At 38.5% G+C, this 21,399-nt stretch overlaps 3 protein-coding genes across 5 annotated transcripts in view; all 3 read left to right on the top strand.

The window, feature by feature from the left end:
• The window catches only part of LOC101168654 (voltage-gated potassium channel subunit beta-1), a 34,852-nt gene extending 27,173 nt beyond the window's left edge, over nucleotides 1-7,679 (top strand). Inside the window, exons 11-16 of the mRNA XM_011486775.3 lie at nucleotides 4,634-4,719; nucleotides 4,948-5,068; nucleotides 5,162-5,256; nucleotides 5,382-5,502; nucleotides 5,613-5,701; nucleotides 5,794-7,679. Of these exons, the coding sequence (XP_011485077.1) occupies nucleotides 4,634-4,719; nucleotides 4,948-5,068; nucleotides 5,162-5,256; nucleotides 5,382-5,502; nucleotides 5,613-5,701; nucleotides 5,794-5,883 (602 nt within the window). The 3' untranslated portion in view covers nucleotides 5,884-7,679. The remainder of the gene's footprint in view (nucleotides 1-4,633; nucleotides 4,720-4,947; nucleotides 5,069-5,161; nucleotides 5,257-5,381; nucleotides 5,503-5,612; nucleotides 5,702-5,793) is intronic.
• A 300-nt stretch (nucleotides 7,680-7,979) lies between these two features.
• On the top strand, nucleotides 7,980-17,672 carry pask (PAS domain containing serine/threonine kinase). Of its 3 annotated transcripts, none has more exons than XM_023965418.1 (21): nucleotides 7,980-8,363; nucleotides 8,641-8,701; nucleotides 8,862-9,073; nucleotides 9,181-9,351; nucleotides 9,451-9,585; nucleotides 9,699-9,833; nucleotides 9,980-10,211; nucleotides 10,682-10,863; nucleotides 10,953-11,073; nucleotides 11,298-11,469; nucleotides 11,975-12,180; nucleotides 12,292-12,430; nucleotides 12,552-13,096; nucleotides 13,500-13,642; nucleotides 13,731-13,889; nucleotides 13,994-14,119; nucleotides 14,223-14,357; nucleotides 14,625-14,824; nucleotides 15,714-15,847; nucleotides 15,936-16,085; nucleotides 16,777-17,672. In XM_023965418.1, exons 3-21 carry the CDS (start codon nucleotides 8,888-8,890, stop codon nucleotides 16,944-16,946), a joined length of 3,441 nt encoding a protein of 1,146 aa, XP_023821186.1. In that variant the 5' UTR covers nucleotides 7,980-8,363; nucleotides 8,641-8,701; nucleotides 8,862-8,887; the 3' UTR covers nucleotides 16,947-17,672. The 3 variants fall into 3 exon arrangements, with proteins under 3 accessions (XP_023821186.1, XP_023821185.1, XP_023821184.1); XM_023965417.1 differs by having other exon boundaries at nucleotides 8,595-8,701; XM_023965416.1 differs by having other exon boundaries at nucleotides 8,544-8,701.
• A 1,466-nt stretch (nucleotides 17,673-19,138) lies between these two features.
• LOC101168403 (transcription termination factor 4, mitochondrial) lies at nucleotides 19,139-21,143 on the top strand. Its single transcript, XM_004079206.3, has 4 exons — nucleotides 19,139-19,266; nucleotides 19,527-19,956; nucleotides 20,051-20,235; nucleotides 20,616-21,143. Exons 1-4 carry the CDS (start codon nucleotides 19,225-19,227, stop codon nucleotides 20,994-20,996), a joined length of 1,038 nt encoding a protein of 345 aa, XP_004079254.1. The 5' UTR covers nucleotides 19,139-19,224; the 3' UTR covers nucleotides 20,997-21,143.
• Nucleotides 21,144-21,399: the final 256 nt, after the last annotated feature.

The following is a 21,399-nucleotide window of genomic DNA, read 5'->3' as shown; positions in this document are numbered from 1 at the left end:
CTGACTCCTTCAGCGCTCCTGTGCAGCCTTTCCCATACGTCATCAAAAACTGCTTTTCAGCCTCTGCAGAGACTTCCTCAATTATTTTCCTTTTGGTCTGGGATGATACTTTGATCCTTTTTTCTTTTCACACAAACAAACCCCCATCCAAAAGTATTATAAAGGATAACATCCCTAATTTTATTCTCCTATTCTCTCCTCATCCCCTGCCCCCATCATGTTCTCCCCTGAGGACCAGCAAAGTGTGTGAGGCCAGTCTGTCATATTTATAATTCCAGGAGCCTTGCAGTCATCCTAATTCCTCATGATTGACAGGTAACACCTGCAGCTTTCTCCATCAATCCTGCAAATAATATCACTCAGCAAGTGAACTGTTGCAAGTTGTAATTGCACTGACACATTCTGACCGGATAACAAAAGCAACATCAACAAATAAGCTAGATGTGCAGCCCAAAAAAATTGCTAAGACGCATAAAATGTTCATCGCTTGATGTGGTACCAAACGCTTGTCACAATTTTTTGTCAGTTACTTTGATATATTTTGGAGTAGATTAGCCAGAAAAAGCTTTTCACTGACAACTCAAAGGAGATGGAAAGTAGCAGGGAATTTTGTTTCAGCTATTTTATTATCATTCCAGTTTTCTGGCGTTGCAGGGTTTTAGCCTGAGACAGGACTCTGCAACCTTCAATACCTAAAGTCCCAGTTGGGCCGATTTCTCTCTAACCAAAAACCCTACAGGAACTGCAAAGCCCTACTCCTCCTTTAAAATAATTCTACTACCGGTACTCTGCTTAGTATTTAGGTTGCTGCTACTTTTATGCCACATATAAATGAAATGTTGTTTTTCAAAAGAAACCCTGAAATGTATTATATAGTACAAAATTGTATTTTACTTTTCACAAAGGGTCATTTGAATTCCTTTTAAAATAAGACACCCTAGGTGCAACAAAGGATCGTCCTGCTGCTGCAAATGTACTGCACTGACAACTTTTAAACAATTGAAGTCTTCCTCGGGGTGCTTTCATCTTTTTCCTTACTTACTAGTGCTGTTAACCTGAGTATAATCGGAATTTATTTGGTTTATGATGCTGCAGTAATATTTACAAAGCATGCAAATACATATATATTCTGAAACTTCCCTTGGGGCAGCAAATAAATATTGTTTAGCAGCAAAAAATGTGTGCTTTCAACATTTTTTACAATTATAAACAAAGCTAACAGAAATTCCGACATTTTACCAAAGTTTTGCTCAGTATTAGAAATCTGTGCCTTCAATGGTTGTTCACACAGCGTAATGTCAGCAGTGGAGTAAAAAAATGTAAACAGTTTGTTTTACTACTATGGAAGCACCTTAAATTCCTATTGACGACTAATTTAAATTAAAGCAATACTAAATAAGTAGCCCTTACTTTTTAGAATTACTGCTATTTCCTTTTGTTTAGCCAGAGTCAAAGCAGGGGGGAAAAGGGCCACATGTGGCTCCGGAGGCTCAGACCCCTAGCCTAAGAAGTACAAAAAAAGGCACACTGAAAGGTGTAAAAGTTGTTCAAATTGATGTAAAAATTTTGGCTTTAGGGTTTCAAAAACACTAAAAATGACAAATAAAACAATCTGTTTCATTTAAAGAAATGTTATAGTTTTAGCTTTAAAAAAAAAAGCGTACTTCAAAAGGTTTAATCTGGAACAAGCTGCTTTTATTCATTAAATTGGGAGGCAAACCAAAGTTTGAAGGTCAGACAAGCAACAATCACTATAATCACATTTGTTATATGTGATGGTGTTTTCTTTACCGTCACATAGAAAGAATTGTGAGTGGCGGGCCATTTCTTTGGGTATGTTATCAAATCTGGCCTTGAAAATAATACACGAGAGTTGATAAGAAAAAACAAAACTTTCCTGCTGTTTGAGAGTGAATCATAACACTTCTGATTTTTAAATGATCAGCTAAATGAACCTCATGTATTTTTTACCAATAACAGTGCCTTTAGTACAATAATTCACATCCCTGTCGTAATAAATGAGGAGCAAGCACCTCCACAAAGCAGCACTCCTCTTAGCATAAGCATGAAAGGATATGTATCCCTAACTATTAAGCATTTACAAAATATTTTCTCATTGCCTTTTTTAATGTTTATCATCATTCTTTCATTGTTTCAGTTACTCAGAGCCACAAAACTGTATCCAAACACTTGAATGCTACTCTGTGATGAGAAATTAACAATTAAATGTATAAATGTTTAAAGTAAAACAACAGATCCTCATAAATCCACACTACAACGCTTTCTCTTGGCCTGTATCTCACTTCACAAGAGCAGAATGCAGGATTTTTTTGTGCACACGCTAGATGTAATGAATCATGCACTTGCATCAAGTGCCTGAAACCTAAACTGCTTTAACATCATCAGTAAAATGTGTAACAAAGGATTTAAACTCCCCGCGTGTTAGAAGGAAAACGTAATGCAAACTAACAAGTGCATCTGTATGCATTTGTGTTTGTTTCTGTGACTTAAACGAATTCCGACTTTGTGTGAGACGAGCCATGTCCCTTTGGGGACCGAAAAGTGATGTCATGGCAGCAGAGTCTACCTTTGTTATCATCACAGCTTCCGTCTCTGTAATCGTAATCCTCCTCCGCCTCAGCCCTCTTCTCGACACAAGCTGTTTACGTACTTAATTTTCTTTTATTTTTTAAACCTATAATTTTTCAAACAGAGGGAATATGACCCACGTGTCATAAGAATATTGTGTCCTACTTCCCGGCTCCTTTTTCTTCTTTTGCTTTTTACTGTTGGAACTGTCAATTACAGAAGATGGCTCAGCATAGAGCTTTTCCACAAACTGGCATTTCATTCAACTTCTTATTAAATAGTGCCATTTTAAAATACTCATTACAGCGAATATTATGTGGAGGTGCCTTCAGGAAAAATACTTTATTCAACGTAACTTCATTCTTATAATTGCTGTGTCAAATCAAGCTGTCTAAATGTCTAAAAGATGCTGCAATCCAGTCATTCAAAGCCTGTTTTTTCGAAAGAAATATGTGAAAAAAGTTTAATCTAATAAATGACTGAATATGGCAATTACAAAATAGGCTGAGTGTAGAAAAAGCAGCAAAGACCAAATGTTTTAATGACTCCCCACAGAAGTTTCTTGATAACCCTCATTCTCACTTAGCCCACATGACCTTGACAGAGTCGTGTGATATCACCCAGCAAATAAAAAATAAAAAAAGCCAGACAGCATTCAATGCATGTGCCAAGACAAAATGTATTGAATTTTCTCTAACACCCACATCACTGCCTAGTTCTGAAGGAGCACTGTCATACCTGCTGGCTCGAGTTGACCAAATGTTCCAGCCTGAGAGGCATGCTGCCACTGCTAGAGGGCTCTTGGACAGCCAGATCCTGGCTACCAGCCAAGCCAGTGTCTGCAAACTGAATACAAATGAGAGGATGAGAGGATTTTGTTTAATTTGCAAATCGACTCCATTTCAAAATCTTTTATTCCTGCTGGAAGCTTTTAAAACCAGATAATGCTTTGTTTCTTTGTGAGGAATTAACTGCAGTTTTACTATACTCATTTATAATATGATTAAATAATTAGGATGATCTTGCTTTTAGGCTAAATCTGCATACAAATCTACTTTTGTTGATTGTTTTTTTAGTGAGTTTGGTGTATTTACTGCATTTCTTACCTGAATTCCCTACTCAGTGTGGCGTCTACTGTTAGTGCGGATGACTCACATGGCCCTGTGAAAAGTAGCTTCATGTTAACATTATTCATCTTTCCACGAACTCTCAAGAACTATGTTTGCCTAAGGTTCTTACTTGATTCATGTGTTTTCCTTTCAGCTCTTACATCCCTTCAAATCCCATCTGCCACACATGGATTTTCGGAGCGGATGCACTGTTGCTCCTCTACCTTCCCGTCACCCACACACCATCATTATCTCTCACTGCGTTACGTTTCAGATCCAAAGAGAGAACCGATGAAAATAATCAGTTTTTAAATCACATTGCTGCTGTTTTTGCTGTATTACATCCAAGTTTGCAATGTGGTGTTGTGGCAGATGTTTCATTATAATTACATTATAACCATGTTGTTTTCTTTGGGTGAAACAGCATGGGACAGACAGCCATGCTGAACAGTAGCTGGATGTTCTTGTCTTTGTAGAGATGTCCTTGAAAACTCACTTTATAAGTAACTTTGAAAACAAGTTTTTGTGAAATATTGTTTCACTTCTTCTGTATTTCATCAGTTCCACTGCATCTTCTAACATAGACTTAAGAAATGTCCAAAGGTGCTGTGGTTTGCTGTGATTTGCTGCACTGCAACATTCTTTTAGGGCCGGTTGAATATTTCATTTCACTTCTGCAATAGGTGACAACATTCACTTCAGCCCTGCAGCTTTTTACTCACATTAAGTAGTCTGACCCCAGCAAATAATATTTGCTAATACCAGTTTCACAAGAAGCTAACATTTTTTCTTAGTGACAATTTTAGGACATTTAGGAATTATGTAAATTTAACTGCAGCACTTCAATCTTTTCTGTTCTTTCAAGTTGCAGTTTGGCACCACCCACTGTTCAGTTAATGACTGTGCTCTCATTTGTTCTTGTTTCCCTTTTGCAGAGATAGTGAGAGCAATGACGCATGTGATCAATCAGGGGATGGCCATGTACTGGGGAACGTCTCGCTGGTCTGCCATGGAGATCATGGTAACTGATTGCAAAATATGTCATAAAGATTTTTAAAAAATCTAGTGTTACGTGAGGTCCATTTAAATTAATTTGAAATGAGTCACAGAGGAAGATGGCACCACATTTGCAGAGTTCAAAAAGGATAAAAGTCATTAACGATATAGGTCACCTTTTGAATGTTTCCTTATCTCTCTATTGCGCTCCACTTTTCTTGTTTTTTTTTTCTTTCTTTTCCCCTGTAATTAGGAAGCATATTCAGTGGCCCGACAGTTTAATCTGATTCCACCTGTGTGCGAGCAGGCTGAGTATAATTTCTTCCAGAGGGAGAAAGTGGAAACTCAGCTTCCAGAGCTCTATCACAAAATAGGTAAGGTAAAATATATTTGCTGTAAAGATCTCCCCTAAAAAATCGATTTAGATTTTCATTTCTTGTTTCTTAGTAATTATTGTGGTGTTACAGGTGTGGGTGTTGTCTCTTGGTCCCCTTTGGCCTGTGGAATTATCACTGGAAAGTATGAAAACGGCATCCCAGAGTCCTCCAGAGCTGCAATGAAGGTGGATGAGCGATCTTTTGTTTGTAGTTTTATTTTTGAAATGACCATTAATGATTAACTAATGTGTTTTTTGTTGATTTTAAGGCACTTGAGGCATTGATGCTTTTCTTTTTAATGATCCTTTAGCCATACCAGTGGTTAAGGGAGAAGATAATGAGTGAAGATGGGAGGAAACAGCAGGCAAAGCTAAAAGAACTGACTCACATTGCAGAGAAGCTTGGGTGTACTTTACCCCAGCTTGCCATAGGTAAAGAACGCATAACAAAATAAATGTAACTGTATAGCAATTATTGTTCTTATATTAGCGTAATTATTGTTAGGCTCCCTAAGGATACGATTTATGTCTTTCCCCTGCAGCTTGGTGTCTGAGGAACGAGGGGGTAAGTTCGGTGCTCATCGGTTCCTCCAATCCGGTCCAACTAACAGAAAACTTGGGAGCCATTCAGGTATTTATTGTTTTAGTTATGATCTAATTTGATATCCCGTGGAAAAGCTTTGTGACAGTGATAATGGACCTTCATTGTTTTTTGTATTTCAGGTAATTCCAAAGATTACAACAGGCATTGCCTCTGAAGTGGATCATTTACTGGGCAACCGTCCACACAGTAAAAAGGACTTCCACCATTAGAGAAAGATCCAAGCAAGCTATGCTAAAAAAAAGCAACGAGAATCGCTTTTCACAGCCATTGTCGCATCCAGTCTTGTGTGAAAAAGATTCATCCTCTCTCAATTCCATTGTTTTTGAGTCCTTGAACGTCATTTAAATTATGCATAAATATTTTCCTATGTTCAAGTATTAATAAACATCATCAAACTGAAACAAAATTGAAACTAATTTGTTTGACATAAAGTTAGATTAAACACAAAATAAGTGTAAAATCAAAGACATCTTTTCTTCTTGCTTTGTAAGAAACTGGGTAAGTATCACCCAGATACTGTTAATGGAATTCAAATGAATGTAATCATCACCATCTAGTAGTCATGAGATAAAATGTTTTTATGATCATGGAAGAAAACATTTTAGAGTTTGTTGGACTAAAATACAGAAGTTTGCAGATCAAATGCCAAACAAAAATCAACAGAGCTCTTTAAAAACAGCAATTTCAAAAACTGATAGAAAACTAATGAGTATTTACTTTCAATAAGTGTTTCAAAAGTAGAAGTTTACTTTGTTTCCATTCACTGTTTGGTTAAATTTTTTCAGCCAGTTGTACATGTCGTCCTATACTGACTTTTTTCCATCACTTGGTAAGTTCCAGCAGTTTTTAAATAATGTCATCAAAAGTCTCACAATTGACAGTGGATGCTCCTTTTTCACATGAGTGTATTGCTTGCACAGGGTTGCTTGGATGATTTATGACTGTGTAAATGTGAATGCAAAATATGCTCTGCTTGGCCCTCATGGTACATTATTGCAAAAAGACAAAGCATGCAAAGCAACAGCTAAAGCAGCCAGCCACATGAGTAAATACAATCTTCAAAGTTGTTACCTTGAGGTAAAACTTCTTCCACTCCAAAAAATTGTGCAAGAAGGTGCAGAATCACAAACACGCTGCAGCAAGTTACTGTGTTATTAGGACATTTAAAAAAAAATGATGGAAACTGTGCATAAAAAGGAAACTTCTTGAGGAATTTCTAATCTTGAAGCACCTCCTTAGTTTATGGCAGGGTTTGACCACAGCAAAACTGTTAGGTGTCCGAGTTATCATAGCATAACAAAAATCTGTGTTATTTTATTTTTAAACTGTGTGCAAAAAACTGAGAAAATATTAAGATGATATGTTTATATTTTGAGCCAGGTGCATTAAAGATATAGTGTCACTCTGAATGATAATTTCAGTTCGGAATGAAGTAAAAACTGTTCACAATGATGTTGCTCATCGCATCTTTAACATGAACTGACTGTTTTATGATTCTACCTGTTAATAATTATTTTTAATTATTACTTATGCAAAAACTAAATTTAATTTTATGGTGTGCACCTTCAACTCTTTTCTGTCGAACTGTTCCAGAGTTTGAGTCATTAAAGATAAATATCTGGTTGGTTGGTTTCATTTCAGTCATTGTTGTGGATAGAACATTTGTCTTCTTGAATTTAGGTAGGTGATTTTCCCCAAGGGAGAACTTGTGACTAAAAATATTGCCTTGTGGATGATAAAGAAACTCTCTGGTAAGAGAAAAAAGAACCCTATGGACCCTACAAATAGCACCTGGAACAAACAGATGGTGTATTTATGTAACATTATCTCAGCTGTTTTCTTTTATTTCATTGTATTGCTCATTAAATTTGTACATGAAAAAAACAGCCTAGTTTAATGTATGTGTTTTACATATATATTTATTTATTTTATTTTTTGTTAATGTAATGGATGCCTTGTTTTTTCTAATGGAGTAATAAATAAAATAAAATCATTATGGACTAAACTGGACTGCAAAATGTAAGCATCATGTGTCACTTTAAAATATTTTATTTCATTTCATTTCATTTTATTTTATTTTATTTTATTTTATTTTATTTTATTTTATTTTATTTTATTTTATTTTATTTTATTTTATTTTATTTTATTTTATTTTATTTTATTTTATTTTATTTTATTTTATTTTATTTTATTTTATTTTATTTTATTTTATTAAGACAGTCAACATCCCGTAGAAACGGAGACAGGCTTCCGGTTCATTGTCCAATGATTGTCGCTGCTGCTGAAGTGTGTGATTTGATTGGCTGAAAGGAGTGTCCTTCAACGTGTCCACTCCACTTGCCCGCGGTTTATGAAATTGCACTGTTAGAAGGGGACGCAAAAGAAGAGAAAGAAATGAAAAATATTGCTTTTGAATAATCAATAACATATTGAGGCTGAAGTAGGGTTGTGCTAACTTAACGGAAAAATTACCTTAACAAACGACTTTAATGCGAACAGCAAGAACGTCCTAAACCCACCAGCGTTGTTTCTGCTGGTAGCTTTAGCCGCGAGGCTAAGCTATTGCTAGGTAGACAAACATCCCAGGGGAAACGCTGTTACCCTGTCAACTAAACTCAACTGAAACCGTGGAGCCGAGATGACGGTTACCGCCGGGGGAAGGAAATAAGAAGGCCCCACGAGAGAGGAGGTGGGTTTTGTTTAGGTTACGGTCAGTCAATGCCTGAGCGACACAGATGCTGGTGCAAACATAATTTTTTAGTCGTTGCTAAAATTTAAATAACCTGCCTTTTCAGGCGGTATATTCATAGTGAAGTTGTAGGTTAGAAAAAAGAATGTCGACAATGGCTCGATTTCCCCCAAACCCCAGAATAAGGGATAAAGGACAGACTTTTTGTGGTGTGGACGATTATCCCTCTAGTCCGGAAGACGAGTTTGACCTGAACAAGTCTTATCCATGCACCCAGAAACCCATCTGCAGGAGCTTTTTCAAGTTACAGCGTCGTCATTATCCTAGTTCGTTGACAGGTAGGACTTTTTTTTTTAAATCATGTATTTGTTCTCTAAAAGTAGTCAAATATCCTTAATCTTTCTGATTGTGTTTTGGTTCTCAAATCAAAGTTACCACTCCCTTTTCTAACTATGGGGATATGACATTTACGTTAGGCTTTCCTGCTGTGTTTTGCAGGTAGAGGTTTGGATGTGTTTGCTCTCATGGCAACAAGAAACCATCAACTCTCCAGCTTACTTCCTGGCTCCCTGCCACACCCATCCACTGCATCAGAAACAGAGGAGAGTCTGTTTAGTTTGCTTATCTCGGGAGGTTTTGATCTTCCGGAATATCCATCATCCCTCAATCCAAACAAAGCCGTCCTTACCATTTCTTCTCAAACTGGGGAGGTACTGTGATCAGCTGTTGCTTAGCAGGACTGCATAAATATCGTTTCGCGTACACTTCAGTGATTCTCATCTGTAAACATGTTTAACTCGTCTGCTCATTTTTCTAGATTCTCTCAGCAAATGAACAGGCAGCCAAGCTGTTTGAGTCTCCATCAGTGGACCTGATCGGAAAGAAAATATCCTCTTTGTTAAAGAGAACAAACCAGGTTCTTGAGGAAGCATTAGAAGAAAATGACGTGCGTGTAGATGGAACCATTGGTACAGTTAGTGGAAAAGTGGTATGAACTATAAAGTCAATTTATATATTTAGAATCGCTAAATAAATTGTTTAGAAATGTTATTGGAAAACTGCTAATGTGTGTTTTTTTCCCTCTTAGGTGGATGCTGTGACATCATCTGGTGAGGTTCCTGTATCACTGTGTACTTACAGAGAGCCTCAAAGTGAAGACCGCTTGCTTGTCATGACAGAAGCTGTAGAAAGGGTTTCTGCTTATTTTTCATTTTCGCAGGATGTAAGTGTACCATTATTTAGTGCTCTGACTGACTACTTTCAGGGGCTCTTTCTTACCTTTTATAAGAAATCATACTATTTAAAATGCATGTTTCTATTTGATTTTCTTTCAAGGGAAGGATCCTAACCTGTGACAGTGCATTTGCTCACCTCCATGGGTACCTCAACCCTGAGGGGTTGAAAGGAGCTGCCATACAGAATCTAATCCCCTCCTTACAAATTCCCCTCTACAGTCACACATTGCCTAAAGTAAGCAGAGAACTCAGCTAGGAACATAGGAACAGATACCTTTCCTATCATCTCCTTAGCAGTTCCTATTCACAACTGTACTTTGTAGATTTTCTGTTTCCCCTACAAGAAATAATGTCGTGTGTCATCTCTGTTCTTTGATTCAGATGCTGAGGGCTCAGCGAGTGTTTGGGAAGAGCAGGGATGGCACATCAGTGCCTCTCTGTGTAAAACTACAGAGCACCGTGTTGTGTGGAAAACCTCCAAACCAGAGTGATGAGCACAACTCCACCAGAGACGGGCATGAACTTTCAAATGACGAATGCAACCAGTGGGAGCCTCATCAAGACAAGAGAAATGTCCCAAATCCTGAGAAACAGAGCAGAGAGAAGTCATCAGGTACATTTAATCAAAGGTTAGAAGTAAGAAGGGATTTTAGAAATGTAACTAAATTCAACATTATGACAAGAAATACAGCAACATCCATGACATGCAAATCCAAAAAGCATCTAGCTTTTTAAAATAAAATATGTGATTCAAAATGCAAAGACAAGAAAATATAAAAATGCTATTTTTAAAAAATACTTTTACAAAATAATTTTGTAAAAGTACTTTACATACCATTACAAATAATGTACAGTTAAAGACCCACTCAGATAGAAAATCAGTTTTTGACATCTTATGGCATTTTTGTGATGACAGAAGACAAATATAAAGAAAATTAAGCTCAAATTTGCATTTCTGAGGATTCCTTTATTCAAGTCACTGTGAATAAGGAGCCTTTTAAAAAAAAGCCTGTAGTTAAGATTAAGAAGCTTATCTTTTTCCTGATGACTTACATGTTAATGTTACATGTTTGGGATTCACAGGTGAAAAAGTGGACGACATCAGAACCTCTCTTAGTCCATTACTGGAGTACTGTGGAACAGTTTGGATGTTTGTTCCAAGAAGCAGTCTTCTCCTCCTCCATCCTGATGGCTCAATCTTCAGCATCCACAACCATCTGGCCCTCAGTCTGTTTGGTTACAGCAATGAGGAGCTGCTTGGAAAGGTTAGCCAACACGACCAGCCAAGCAAAGCTCTTTGGACTGAAGAACGTACCGGCTTGAAATCTTCTTAATATTGCTTTGCCGCCAACAGAGCGTCTCTTTCCTGATGCCTGGTTTCTATACATGGATGTCTGACTTGGACAAAAAGGACGGCCCGCTCTCTGAATCTCGTATAGAATTGCCCAAAAGTCCAACTTCCTCGAGAATATCAGGTATCTGTGTCCATTTGCATTAGTCTGCGCACAAAGGTGGAGTAGGTTAAAAAGTGGGATGACTAAGTTGTTCATGTTAAAATAATTATCGGATAAAGTCCAATGAAATGCTTCTACCTGTACTTTTTTATTCTTTGTTGTAACCGTTTTTTTTATCCTGCTTGTCTTTCAGTCTCATCATGCTTTACATCCTAAAGTAATTTCCCTTCTTGTTGTTGCCTTAGATCCTTCCTCCCTGGTGGCTGGAGACTTGGCCATGGTGCAGCAGGCCGTCCAAGGTCAGACGTCCTCAGGGAGAGGCAGGATCTTCACTGGAAACTGCACCAATCTGGAGAAGCACACCAGCGCTCTATCAGCCCTCTCCTCTCCTGCAGTCACGTCCACACGTGTAGTTATGTAAGGGAGCAGGCGTCATTTGTTTGTTGTCAAATGAGAGATTTATAAGCTACAGGATGTAAAAGGTTTTTGGTCTGCAGGACTAACAACGATTTTAAATGTACAGTTGTTTGAATCTGCCAGCTGTTGTTATGTTTGCAAAAAAGAAACATTTGCACAAGCAGGAGCTGCTTAAAGAACAAGCAAACACTTCTAACTGCAGGCTGCATGCAAATTTGATGTGCTTGCTTGCTGTGAATCCAAACACACTCCAGCATGTGACTCCCGTTCTTCATCTGGATGGTCTTAGGTGCACATTTACATATTTTGATAGCATCTTATTTCTTGTGCTAGAAGCTGATTTTAATGTAGAAGTTGAATGTGAACAGGTGTTACAGGCGGAATACCGATTAAATCTTCATGTAGAAAAAAGAGTTTTTACATTTCATCACCTTTACAATCAGAACACAAAATCCAATAATTGTTTTATCCAAGGAGTCTATGATCTCCTCTTTCCTCCCTTTAGGGCTAATGACACTATAGAGCTGCTGAGGGAAGCAGCCCGAGTGGCTCCCTGCAGTAGTCTGCCTAACAGTGCAGAGACCACCCAGGCACTCCTCGGGACGTTTACCTGGGTAGAACCTCTGGAGGATGGATCCTGCTGCTCTGCTTCCACTGAGGTGTCCGTTCCACGCAGGGAAGGTCAGCAAAGGAGCCACACACCGGTCATTGGTAAAATTTATTTCCTTTTTTTCGTGCCTGTCTGTCAAATGTGCTTCACATCTGCACCATGAATAGGAATGCAGTATCAGAATTTATCCTCTGAATGCATGTTTTATTCAGTTTCTGTAGGCACCCCTACTCAACATGGCCAGGCAGCCAGCAGTGTGAGTGACACCTGTCCTGTAGCAGAGGAGGAAAAACCCTCGTGCTCTTCACAGCTTCAAGACTCGAGCTTTGATGTCATCTCACTAGAGAGCAGGTGAGATCTGACTGTTGTCTGCTAATGTTCTTTCAGTGCAGCCACCTTCACATTTAATGAAAAGCCACAAATTTCTACATTCTATTTCAGGTCATAAGTTTTCCTTAAACTTCTTTTCCAGATCAGCTTCAGGCCTCTGTGAGAAGTTTAATCGCCACGGTGAATTTAAGCCGGACCATGCAGAAGAGTCCGTTCCAGAACACACTTTGGACTCGGCCAGTTCCTTCCTGGACATCAATGGAGATGTAGTTTCCACAGCCTTCGCTGATCTAAACCTGAGCAGTAGTATAGAACTGCTTAGCAGCGGAGGATGCACCGACGACAACCAACTGTCCGTAGCATCTTTGGATACAGCTGAGCTCCTGCAGACACCCTCCCTGTGTGTGATTGAGTCTGACCAGGAATCGGAGTCTGTCTGCGTTCCCCATGTTGCTGCAGAAGCCAGGAACGACATGAGCGAGGAGCTGCAGACAGCTGCCACTACAACTGATAAAGGGAAGAGCCAAGAGTGTTGTGCGAATGTTAGCCAGCAGTCGATGACAGACGTCCCCGCCACATCAACACCTAAGAAGCAGAAGATGGACGGACAGGTGCTGTCCTCACACAGGACTATAGTAGATGCACAAGTTGAAGGAAGCGGATATCACCGAGATGGAACAAGAGTAGGTTGGTAAAAAAAGAAAAAATAGTACTTTTAACAGCTTACAGTGTTTCCTCCTTTATCTGAGGGTTTTCACAATTTTTCTCGTTTAAACTCTCAAAGTTCAAACCATTGCAGAAAAGTAAGTCCAGTACTGTAGAATGAAAACAAAGATATACTCGCAATGAAAGATTTGTGTCGATTTGGAAAGCTGAACACATTCTGTACAGGAGTCATGGCATGGAGGAGATTGATTGACAAGGTAAACGGCCAATCATGACGCAGAACACAGTCTGCTGTTAAAGAAAGAAAAACTGAAAAAACTCCATGAGACCGCGAATGATGAACCCCGATAAACTGAGGGACCACTTTATTTGCTTAAAATGATGGGCAACAAGGTTCGACTGGCCTCCGTTGTTTTCTCATCAGATGTCCAGCTGGATGTGCATAAGACTGTCCTTTCTGATGGAAGCTTCATGTTCTGTGTGTGGATAAAAAAGGCCGGCCAGCAGGGAACAGCGATGCAAGCAAACCATTCACTGACCAACCAATCAGGAGCTAGTTTTGGAGAGGTCAGCAGCAATTAAGTCATCATAGCACAATATGATACAATATTCAAGCATAATTGTTGCTCTGTGGGATATTTACGCCGTTTTCCAGAGGATTGGTGAAGGTTCAGCTCTGCGTTCCACCACTGATCTGGAGAATTCTCGAGCTTGTGATGGGCAGTTTGAAGAAGAGTACCAGCCTGCCAAAGCTGTTGGTAAAGGAGCTTTTGGTTTTGTCTGGAAGGCAGTAAGACGCTGTGATGGACAGGAGGTAAAACATTTTTCTCTAGTAAATTTTATTGTTTTCATTTAGGCATATTTTAAAAAAATATGTAGGGTTTTAGTAAAGCTGCTTTTTACCTGAATCAAATCCAGGTGATAGTGAAGTTCATCAGCAAGGCCAGGATAGTGAGTGACTCCTGGGTAGATGACCCCATGTTAGGAAAGGTGAGCCAGGAGATTGCCATTCTGACGCGAGTGCAGCACCATAACATTGTCAAGGTAAGCGTCGTCTTGGCTTCAGAGCTTTCGAGTCTCAAATGTTGATAATACTCTTAAAGTAATCTGAGCATGTTTGTGTTTTTTTTCTGGATGGGGGGACCAGGTAGTGGAGGTGTTTGAGAATGGAAGTTACTTCCAGATGGTGATGGAGAAGCACGGAGATGGTTTGGACCTATTTGAATTCATAGACATGCAACCGAGGCTGGATGAGCCACTGGCCAGTTATATCTTCAGACAAGTATGTGAACAAGCTCCAAAAAAAGTTCTCAAAAATGCACATATGATAGGAAAATAGAATGGAAACTGTGTTATTTGTTCAAAATTGGACCCATTAATGAACACAGACTGATTTAGAAATCTTTCTAACAGAGTTTTGTATCATATTAAAAATGTCCATTCACTCAAAAGTGTTAGTGTACGACAATAGTGTTAACAATTGTCATTGAGCACAAAGACCGTTACGACACTGTGAAAGCTTGTCTTTTAATATGTATTTTTCTTCCAGCTTGTTGCTGCTGTATTCTATCTGAGAACCAAGAACATCATCCACAGGGACATTAAAGACGAGAACATCATCATTGACAAGTGTTTTCACATCCGGCTGATAGACTTTGGCTCTGCTGCAATACTGGTTCCTGGGAAGCTCTTCTACAATTTCTGTGGTACACTGGAGTACTGTTCCCCAGAAGTTCTTCAGGGACATCCGTAAGTGTAGACTTTATAACAATATTGAATTTTTTTAAAATCAATTTTACATAAAAGTTGTGTAAACAGAGAACGTTTTTTAAATATGGCTGGCAAAGTGACAGAAAAATCTTTTCTTTCCTTTTCAAGCAGAATCAGAAAACTCTTATCTGATCATGAGTTATGGTATTTTTTGCACCACAAGGCATTCTGTATTATAAAGTCTTAGAGGGTGTATTTCTTTACTTAGCCCATACACAAAGCAGAAGGAAAACAGTGAGTTTACGGTAGTTGAAATTTATTCCACTATTTAACAATCTACTCACGTTATTTTTTTAGTCAATCTTCTCCAACAAATCTATCAAAGTTCTCATCCTCGGTGTCTGAATTAAATAAATGCTCATTTTCAGGATCAAACATGCTGGGTTCCCTCTCATTGTTGTTGGACTCGAACTTGTTTCAATTCTGAAAAGGGAAAATGAAGCCTTAAGTGAAGCAGGCACATGAAGCTGCATTTGCTCTGTCCAATGTTCTGAAAACACCAGTTTGTTTTGGACAAAGTGGTGTAAAGCTCTGACTCCACCCACATCCCAATTTGAGAAACTTTGTCTCTGAATTAGCTGAAAAATTGAGCTTGAATAGAAGGAAAATAGCTTTCTCTTTTTTTTTTTTTACCCTGCAGGCTTCGTGAATCTAAAAACGCCACACTACAAATGCTTTCATTTTTAATTAACTTTAATTTTGATGTAATCTACAACAAAGAAACTAATGAGAAATTGCTCCCCTCTATAGCCAGACTCCAGTGGTCTCTAGAGGAACTGGAGCACTTGGTGCTTCCTGGTTTCTGTCATGTTTGTCTAGGAAAGGTTAATTTACAACGACTTTGTCTATACTTGTGTTTCTCTTGTAGTTATGAGGGCCCAGAGCTGGAGATGTGGTCTCTTGGGGTACTACTCTTCACTTTGCTGTTTAGTGAGAACCCCTTCTGTGATGTGGAGGAGATCTTGGACGCCAAACTCAAACTTCCATTCTCTGTTTCTTCAGGTATGCTAGCATTCTGTGCTGCTGGTTTTTAACAACTCTCTGATTCTTTTTGTTACAGGTTTTTTTTTTTTTTAACTTTTTTTCTCAGAGCTGCATGTTGTGTTGCGAGGACTGCTGCACTCCAACCCCAAAAAAAGGATGACTTTAGATCAGTTGCTGTTGCAGCCTTGGATCAGCCAGCCCATCTCCTTAGCAGAATACAGCTGGTCAGAGGTAGCTCCTGCAAACGAGAGCTACTGTAAGTACACAAAAATATTACTCTGTGATTTATATAGCCCTATAATGAAACATTTGTAGTTATAGAGCAAACATGCAGTCCGACTTGACAGCTGTTTAACATGTTTTTATTTTTTTCATGTCTATTGTTGTTTGGCTGTTATCTTTCTTTAACCTTTTAATGCCCTTTGGTATACAGAAACACACTTGAAATTCTTAACAATACCAGTCACTGATTGTTTGGGCATTTCCTTGGAACGTAATCATGATCTCGCAAAAGCTATGAGGAAACCTGATGAGGAAATGATCACACTTTTTTTTTTTTTTACCAACTAACCTCATACTGGTCAAATAGTGTGGCGTTTCATCCGGTTTACGGGCAAACATCTCGTTTCATAAGAGTTACCCACCTCTGTCACTTCAAAAGGCTACATCACATCAAGTTATTTCGATTATCTCAGATTGTTAACGTTGTTCACAAAAGATATATATGTGGGAAGACGTTTAGACATTGTCTGTCTGTAATTTATGAACATAGATTGAATTTTCACCGGCGGGGAAAAACTGTAAACCAAAATGTCCGTGCTGTTTTTCTTCCGTTTAACTATTATATGACTTGTTTTCATTAACTTACCGGTATATTGTGAATATACACACACACACACACACACACATGTGTACACATTATTAAAGGACCTCTGTTCTTTAAACAGGCCCCCCGCAGCCTCAGAAGCTGTCCAGTCCTGCTACAGTTATCAAACAAGGCTTGTTTCTGGATCAAGGAGAGGAGACTCTGTCTCACGATGAAGAGGAAGATGAAGAGGAAAGGTTGTCCATGGTGGCTCTGGAAACTGAGCTTCAGAAGTATCTTTGTGAGGATTGAGTTTAAAGAGAGCTAAGCAGAACTACAGCTCCAGCATTCGCTCTCCTGCAGTCTAAAGAAACAAGAACCAAGAGAAAAAGGGGAGTTCATTTTAGTAAATCTGCCGTCTAAACACTAATCTACAGAGAAACTGTTGTTTTTTCTGTGTTTTTTGTTTGAATAATCCTAAAGATGTTATACATCTTGATTTTAATTTTTATTATAAACTTTAATTATCACAATTTTTATCTTATTTTAATGCTTTTGAAAGATTGTTGATGGTAAAATATCTTTGCCTCCAGTTTTTCCTATAAAACCCCAAAATTCTTTACCTCTGAAATGCTGCATAAACTGGTTTTATGTGAAAAGGTTTCTTAACCTTTTTTTAAGTTTTTAATTAAAATGTGTAAGCATATTTAAAACACTTTCTATATTTATTTTTGTGTTAATAAATATTTTACCACAACTATGTTGTTCTCATTGAACATAATTGAAGGAGTTTCAATAAAGAAAGATGTGAGTCTTCATCTTTCCAAAAACATCAGTTTTACTCATGCATAGTAGCTCTGCTGCAAAGTTCAGTACCTGACTTGATTTTTGAAAGTTTCCTCTGATATCACAGCTTTTATGGACAGAAGGAAGTTCAAATTTAGTTTTGACCATGAATGAACCTGCATAGAAAAGAAAATGTCCAATGCAAGCCTCAAAAACGTTTATAGGACATTAAAGAATCCTCTTTCCTTTAAAGAGCAGTGTCATGAGTTTTTATGAACATAAAGGTGTTTCTTCGGTGGAATTGATCCCAAGAGTAATAGCTCAACTGTTAAGGCTGATCCACCCCAAACTCAAATATTTGCATGGATTTGGGTTCATGCATTGTTGCTTGCATGTATATTTCAGCCCCACCCCTATAGTTTCTGCTAGAATGAGATCTGAACTCGCCAAACAAATCTCCTTTTTGGTTTTATCCGAACTCCAACCTTAGTACAGTTACATTTACCTGACATCATCACCCTTCCCTCCTCTGAGCATATCCAAGCCATCTCAATTTCTTTGCCTGCATTTTTCTTCAAAACATCTAACATTATCTTTTCCTCCGATGTTTTTATTCCTGATCCTATCCATCCTGGTCCCTTCCAAAGAGAACCTCAACATTTTCAGCTGTGTCTCTTTTACCTTTCCTTTCATTCTTGCTGACATTCTTTAGACAAACTTCATACCTAAAACCTTCCTCCACTCATTCCAACCTGCTTCCTCAAGCCTTTTCACCTCTTTCCCAAAATCTGTTGTCCTGAACAACTCCAACGTACTTTTTTGCCACTTCAGACTTCCTTATTAAAACCAGTGACTTCTGAACTAAGTCGTGCTCCATAACAGGCGCCTCTTCCACTCTGCTTTCTCTAATTTTCCTCATTTATCAGATCTTCAAAGTTCCTCTTCCATCTTTCCATCACACTTGAGGAACCTGTCAACACACTTTAATCTCAGTCCTTGATCCCCAAAACTAGCTGCACATTCTTTCATCTCTGTTTCTCTGCCTTGTCAACCTGTATAAACCCACCTATCCATCCGTTGTGCCCAACCTGTCTTATAAGTCTTCATATGCCCTTTGTTTGGCTTCTGCCACCTTCCCCTACTGCTGCATTTCATGTTTTTTGTCTGCTGTCTTCTGTCCTCTCAGTGTCCCACTTTTCTTTTCTTCTTTTTTTATTCACAGTAGGATAGAACATCTTAAAAAAACTTTAAGATGTTCTAAAAGCATTAAAAAGCATTTCTCTCTTTCCAGATCGTCTCTTGAAAAATAGGATATCATCCTTTTTTCTTCCTTTGCAACATCTCAAACAAACTAGTTTTCCCTGTTAACAAACTTCCATTTAGTTTCTACTCTACACGGCTGTTTCTCCTTTACTGTTTACCTATGACCATGCCTCCCTCCTTCCCTTTGACCAACAACAGTCTATTCATGGTCACATATGATTTTCCTTTGACCAACAACAGTCTATTCATGGTCGCATATCTGATTTGCCTTGGGTTTTTGTCAGAAGCTCCTCCTGACCCCAACCCTCAGCATGTACCTGAACATGGGACTGGCACACCAAAGCAATGGATTTGACTTTGTATTAGTAGCCACAAATGGCTCAGCAATAAATTATTTTATCAAATCAGTTTATATTTTTAAATGACCTCCCTTTTTTCCATACTCGTTTTATTTGACTAATTTTTAAATACAAGCATAAACTAGAACTAAAACGAACGGAACCTTTCAATGTATTGCTGTAGTTTCTAGACGGAACAGAATATGCCACGGACAAGCATGGGTATGCGAATTGCTGCTAGGCAGGTGATTGAAGGTTTATGTGTATACAACTTTAAATATATTTACGGTGCAGGTTAAGTTTATTCCCAAGTATACCGTGTTAATTTATTGAATGATAAAAATAAAAGTGTTGACAGATCCTCTCCTTTTTTTAAAATAACCTTCTCTTGTTTGCCTAACTCTCTGTACTGGCATGTCCTTTTATTATTTCTTATTAACTTGTTTATTTTTGAATCCAGCTGTTAGTGAACCAATTTACGATAAAACATTGCTTTGATTTGCAGATATTTTACTGGACTTGTAGGGATTCGTCCTTCGTGTTTAGTCTTCCCCACGCCAGGATACATCATCTCCCGTGTCTGCGCTTTGGAACCAGAGGGCTGTGCTCTTCCTCAGATCATTTTCAGTCAAATCAGCGACCCCATGAACCACCTCCATGGACAGCAAAGCCGGTTTCCGAGCTGTCCCCGCGCTCTCTGGTTGACATGGGCTGCACAGACTCACAGGCTGAGGAAATATACCAATGTGTGTGCAGCATCAGAGGAGAAGGAGCTGCCAGACATGCTTTATCAACACTTACAGCCCTTTTTGTCCTGGGTCTTAATTCCTCCAGTGTGGTGAAAGTGCTTAACAAATGTCCTGAACTATGTAGTGTCAAAGAGGTACAGCTTCAGCAGAGAATAAGCAACCTGCGGAAGCTGGGATTACTGGAAGGTGAGTATGATCATGTATCATAAGATCACACAAAAAAGAGCAAATGCTGCACTTAACCAGCTCAAACCCCCTATTTTACCTGTTTCTCACATAGGGAGTCTTCAGAGAGTTGTGGTCCACTACCCTAAAATACTGACTGTGCCTGTGAAGTCAGTCAAAAATGTGGTGCTCTTTCTCAAAGAGAAGTGCCTTTTTACAACGCAGCAGGTCACAGACATCCTCAGAGACAGTCCAGCCGTGGTACTGGAGGACAAGAATCAACTGGAGTACAAGTTTCAGGTCAGCAAACAAGATGATCTGTATATTTATACATGTTAAAATAAAATACTAATGATCAAAAACAACTGGTAAACCTGTCACATATAACACTGGTCTGGGAGGAGTTGTTCCTCTGACTGAAATACAGTACAACAATGCAGATTTATTAACTTCCTCAAAGCACCAATTAAAATTTATGACCCGCAGCAGTAAAATTGTAAAATGCAGCTAGTTTTTGTTTGTTTGTTTGTTTGTTTTTTGTCTGGTGTGTGAAGAATGGTGAACCTTGCCATTTAAATCTTCGTGTTAGTCCGTATTTTGTTTTAAAAGATTTTTTTGTGTTGAAGAAATTCTCCCTGCTTGTTATTTATACCAGCATATGTTAACCCATCTGTCCACAGTATGTTTACTTCAGAATGGGAGTCAAACAGACAGATATGGTGAAGTGCAAGATGTTTCGTTTCACTCTCGATGAGCTGCGCTGTCGACACCTTTTTCTTGAGCGGCGAGGCCTGTACCAGACCCCAGATAAGAAGGGACAGACGACCATCATCAACCCCAAACTGGCCAGCATCCTCGATGTGGACCAGGACACCTTCGTCACAAGTGTTGCCCGGGCATCTGCAGAAGAATATGATGTGTTTCAGAAACTTGTGGCAAGAGAGTGGAAGGAGGAGGGGTTACAGGGCAAAATAGAAGCTGATAGTGATGCTGAAGAAGATGAGGGGGAGGAGGAGGAGATTGGTGGAAGAAATGGATATAGAAAGACAAAAAAGAAATAACAGTTTAAGACAAAAAATGAAATGGAGAAGGAATACAATTTTATGAAAAGCAAAAAGGAAGTTTTCTAAAAAAAAAAAAAAAAACAAGGATACAATTGTGCTGTTTTATAAGCAGATAATAAAAATTTTATCTTAACCAAACATGCAGCATTGCTTCTCAGCCTCTTCTATTTAATTAGGATCTATTTGATGTGGAGTTGACTTTTTTGTGTTTATTTAAGTGTTGTCATCGGGATGCTGGTGTGAGACAGAGTTAAATGACGGTAAGCTGACATTATTTCAGAGTTCTGATCATTTAGATACCAGCTAAAATTGATTTCTAGTTGCAACTTTTTTGCCAAGTTATAAACAGAACAGATATGAAACTCAATTTAGGTCAATAAAAAACACTAACAAAAAAGAA

Source organism: Oryzias latipes, chromosome 17, assembly GCF_002234675.1.
Source record: "Oryzias latipes chromosome 17, ASM223467v1".
NCBI lineage: Eukaryota > Metazoa > Chordata > Actinopteri > Beloniformes > Adrianichthyidae > Oryzias > Oryzias latipes.
This window is presented reverse-complemented; position numbering and strand designations above follow the sequence as displayed.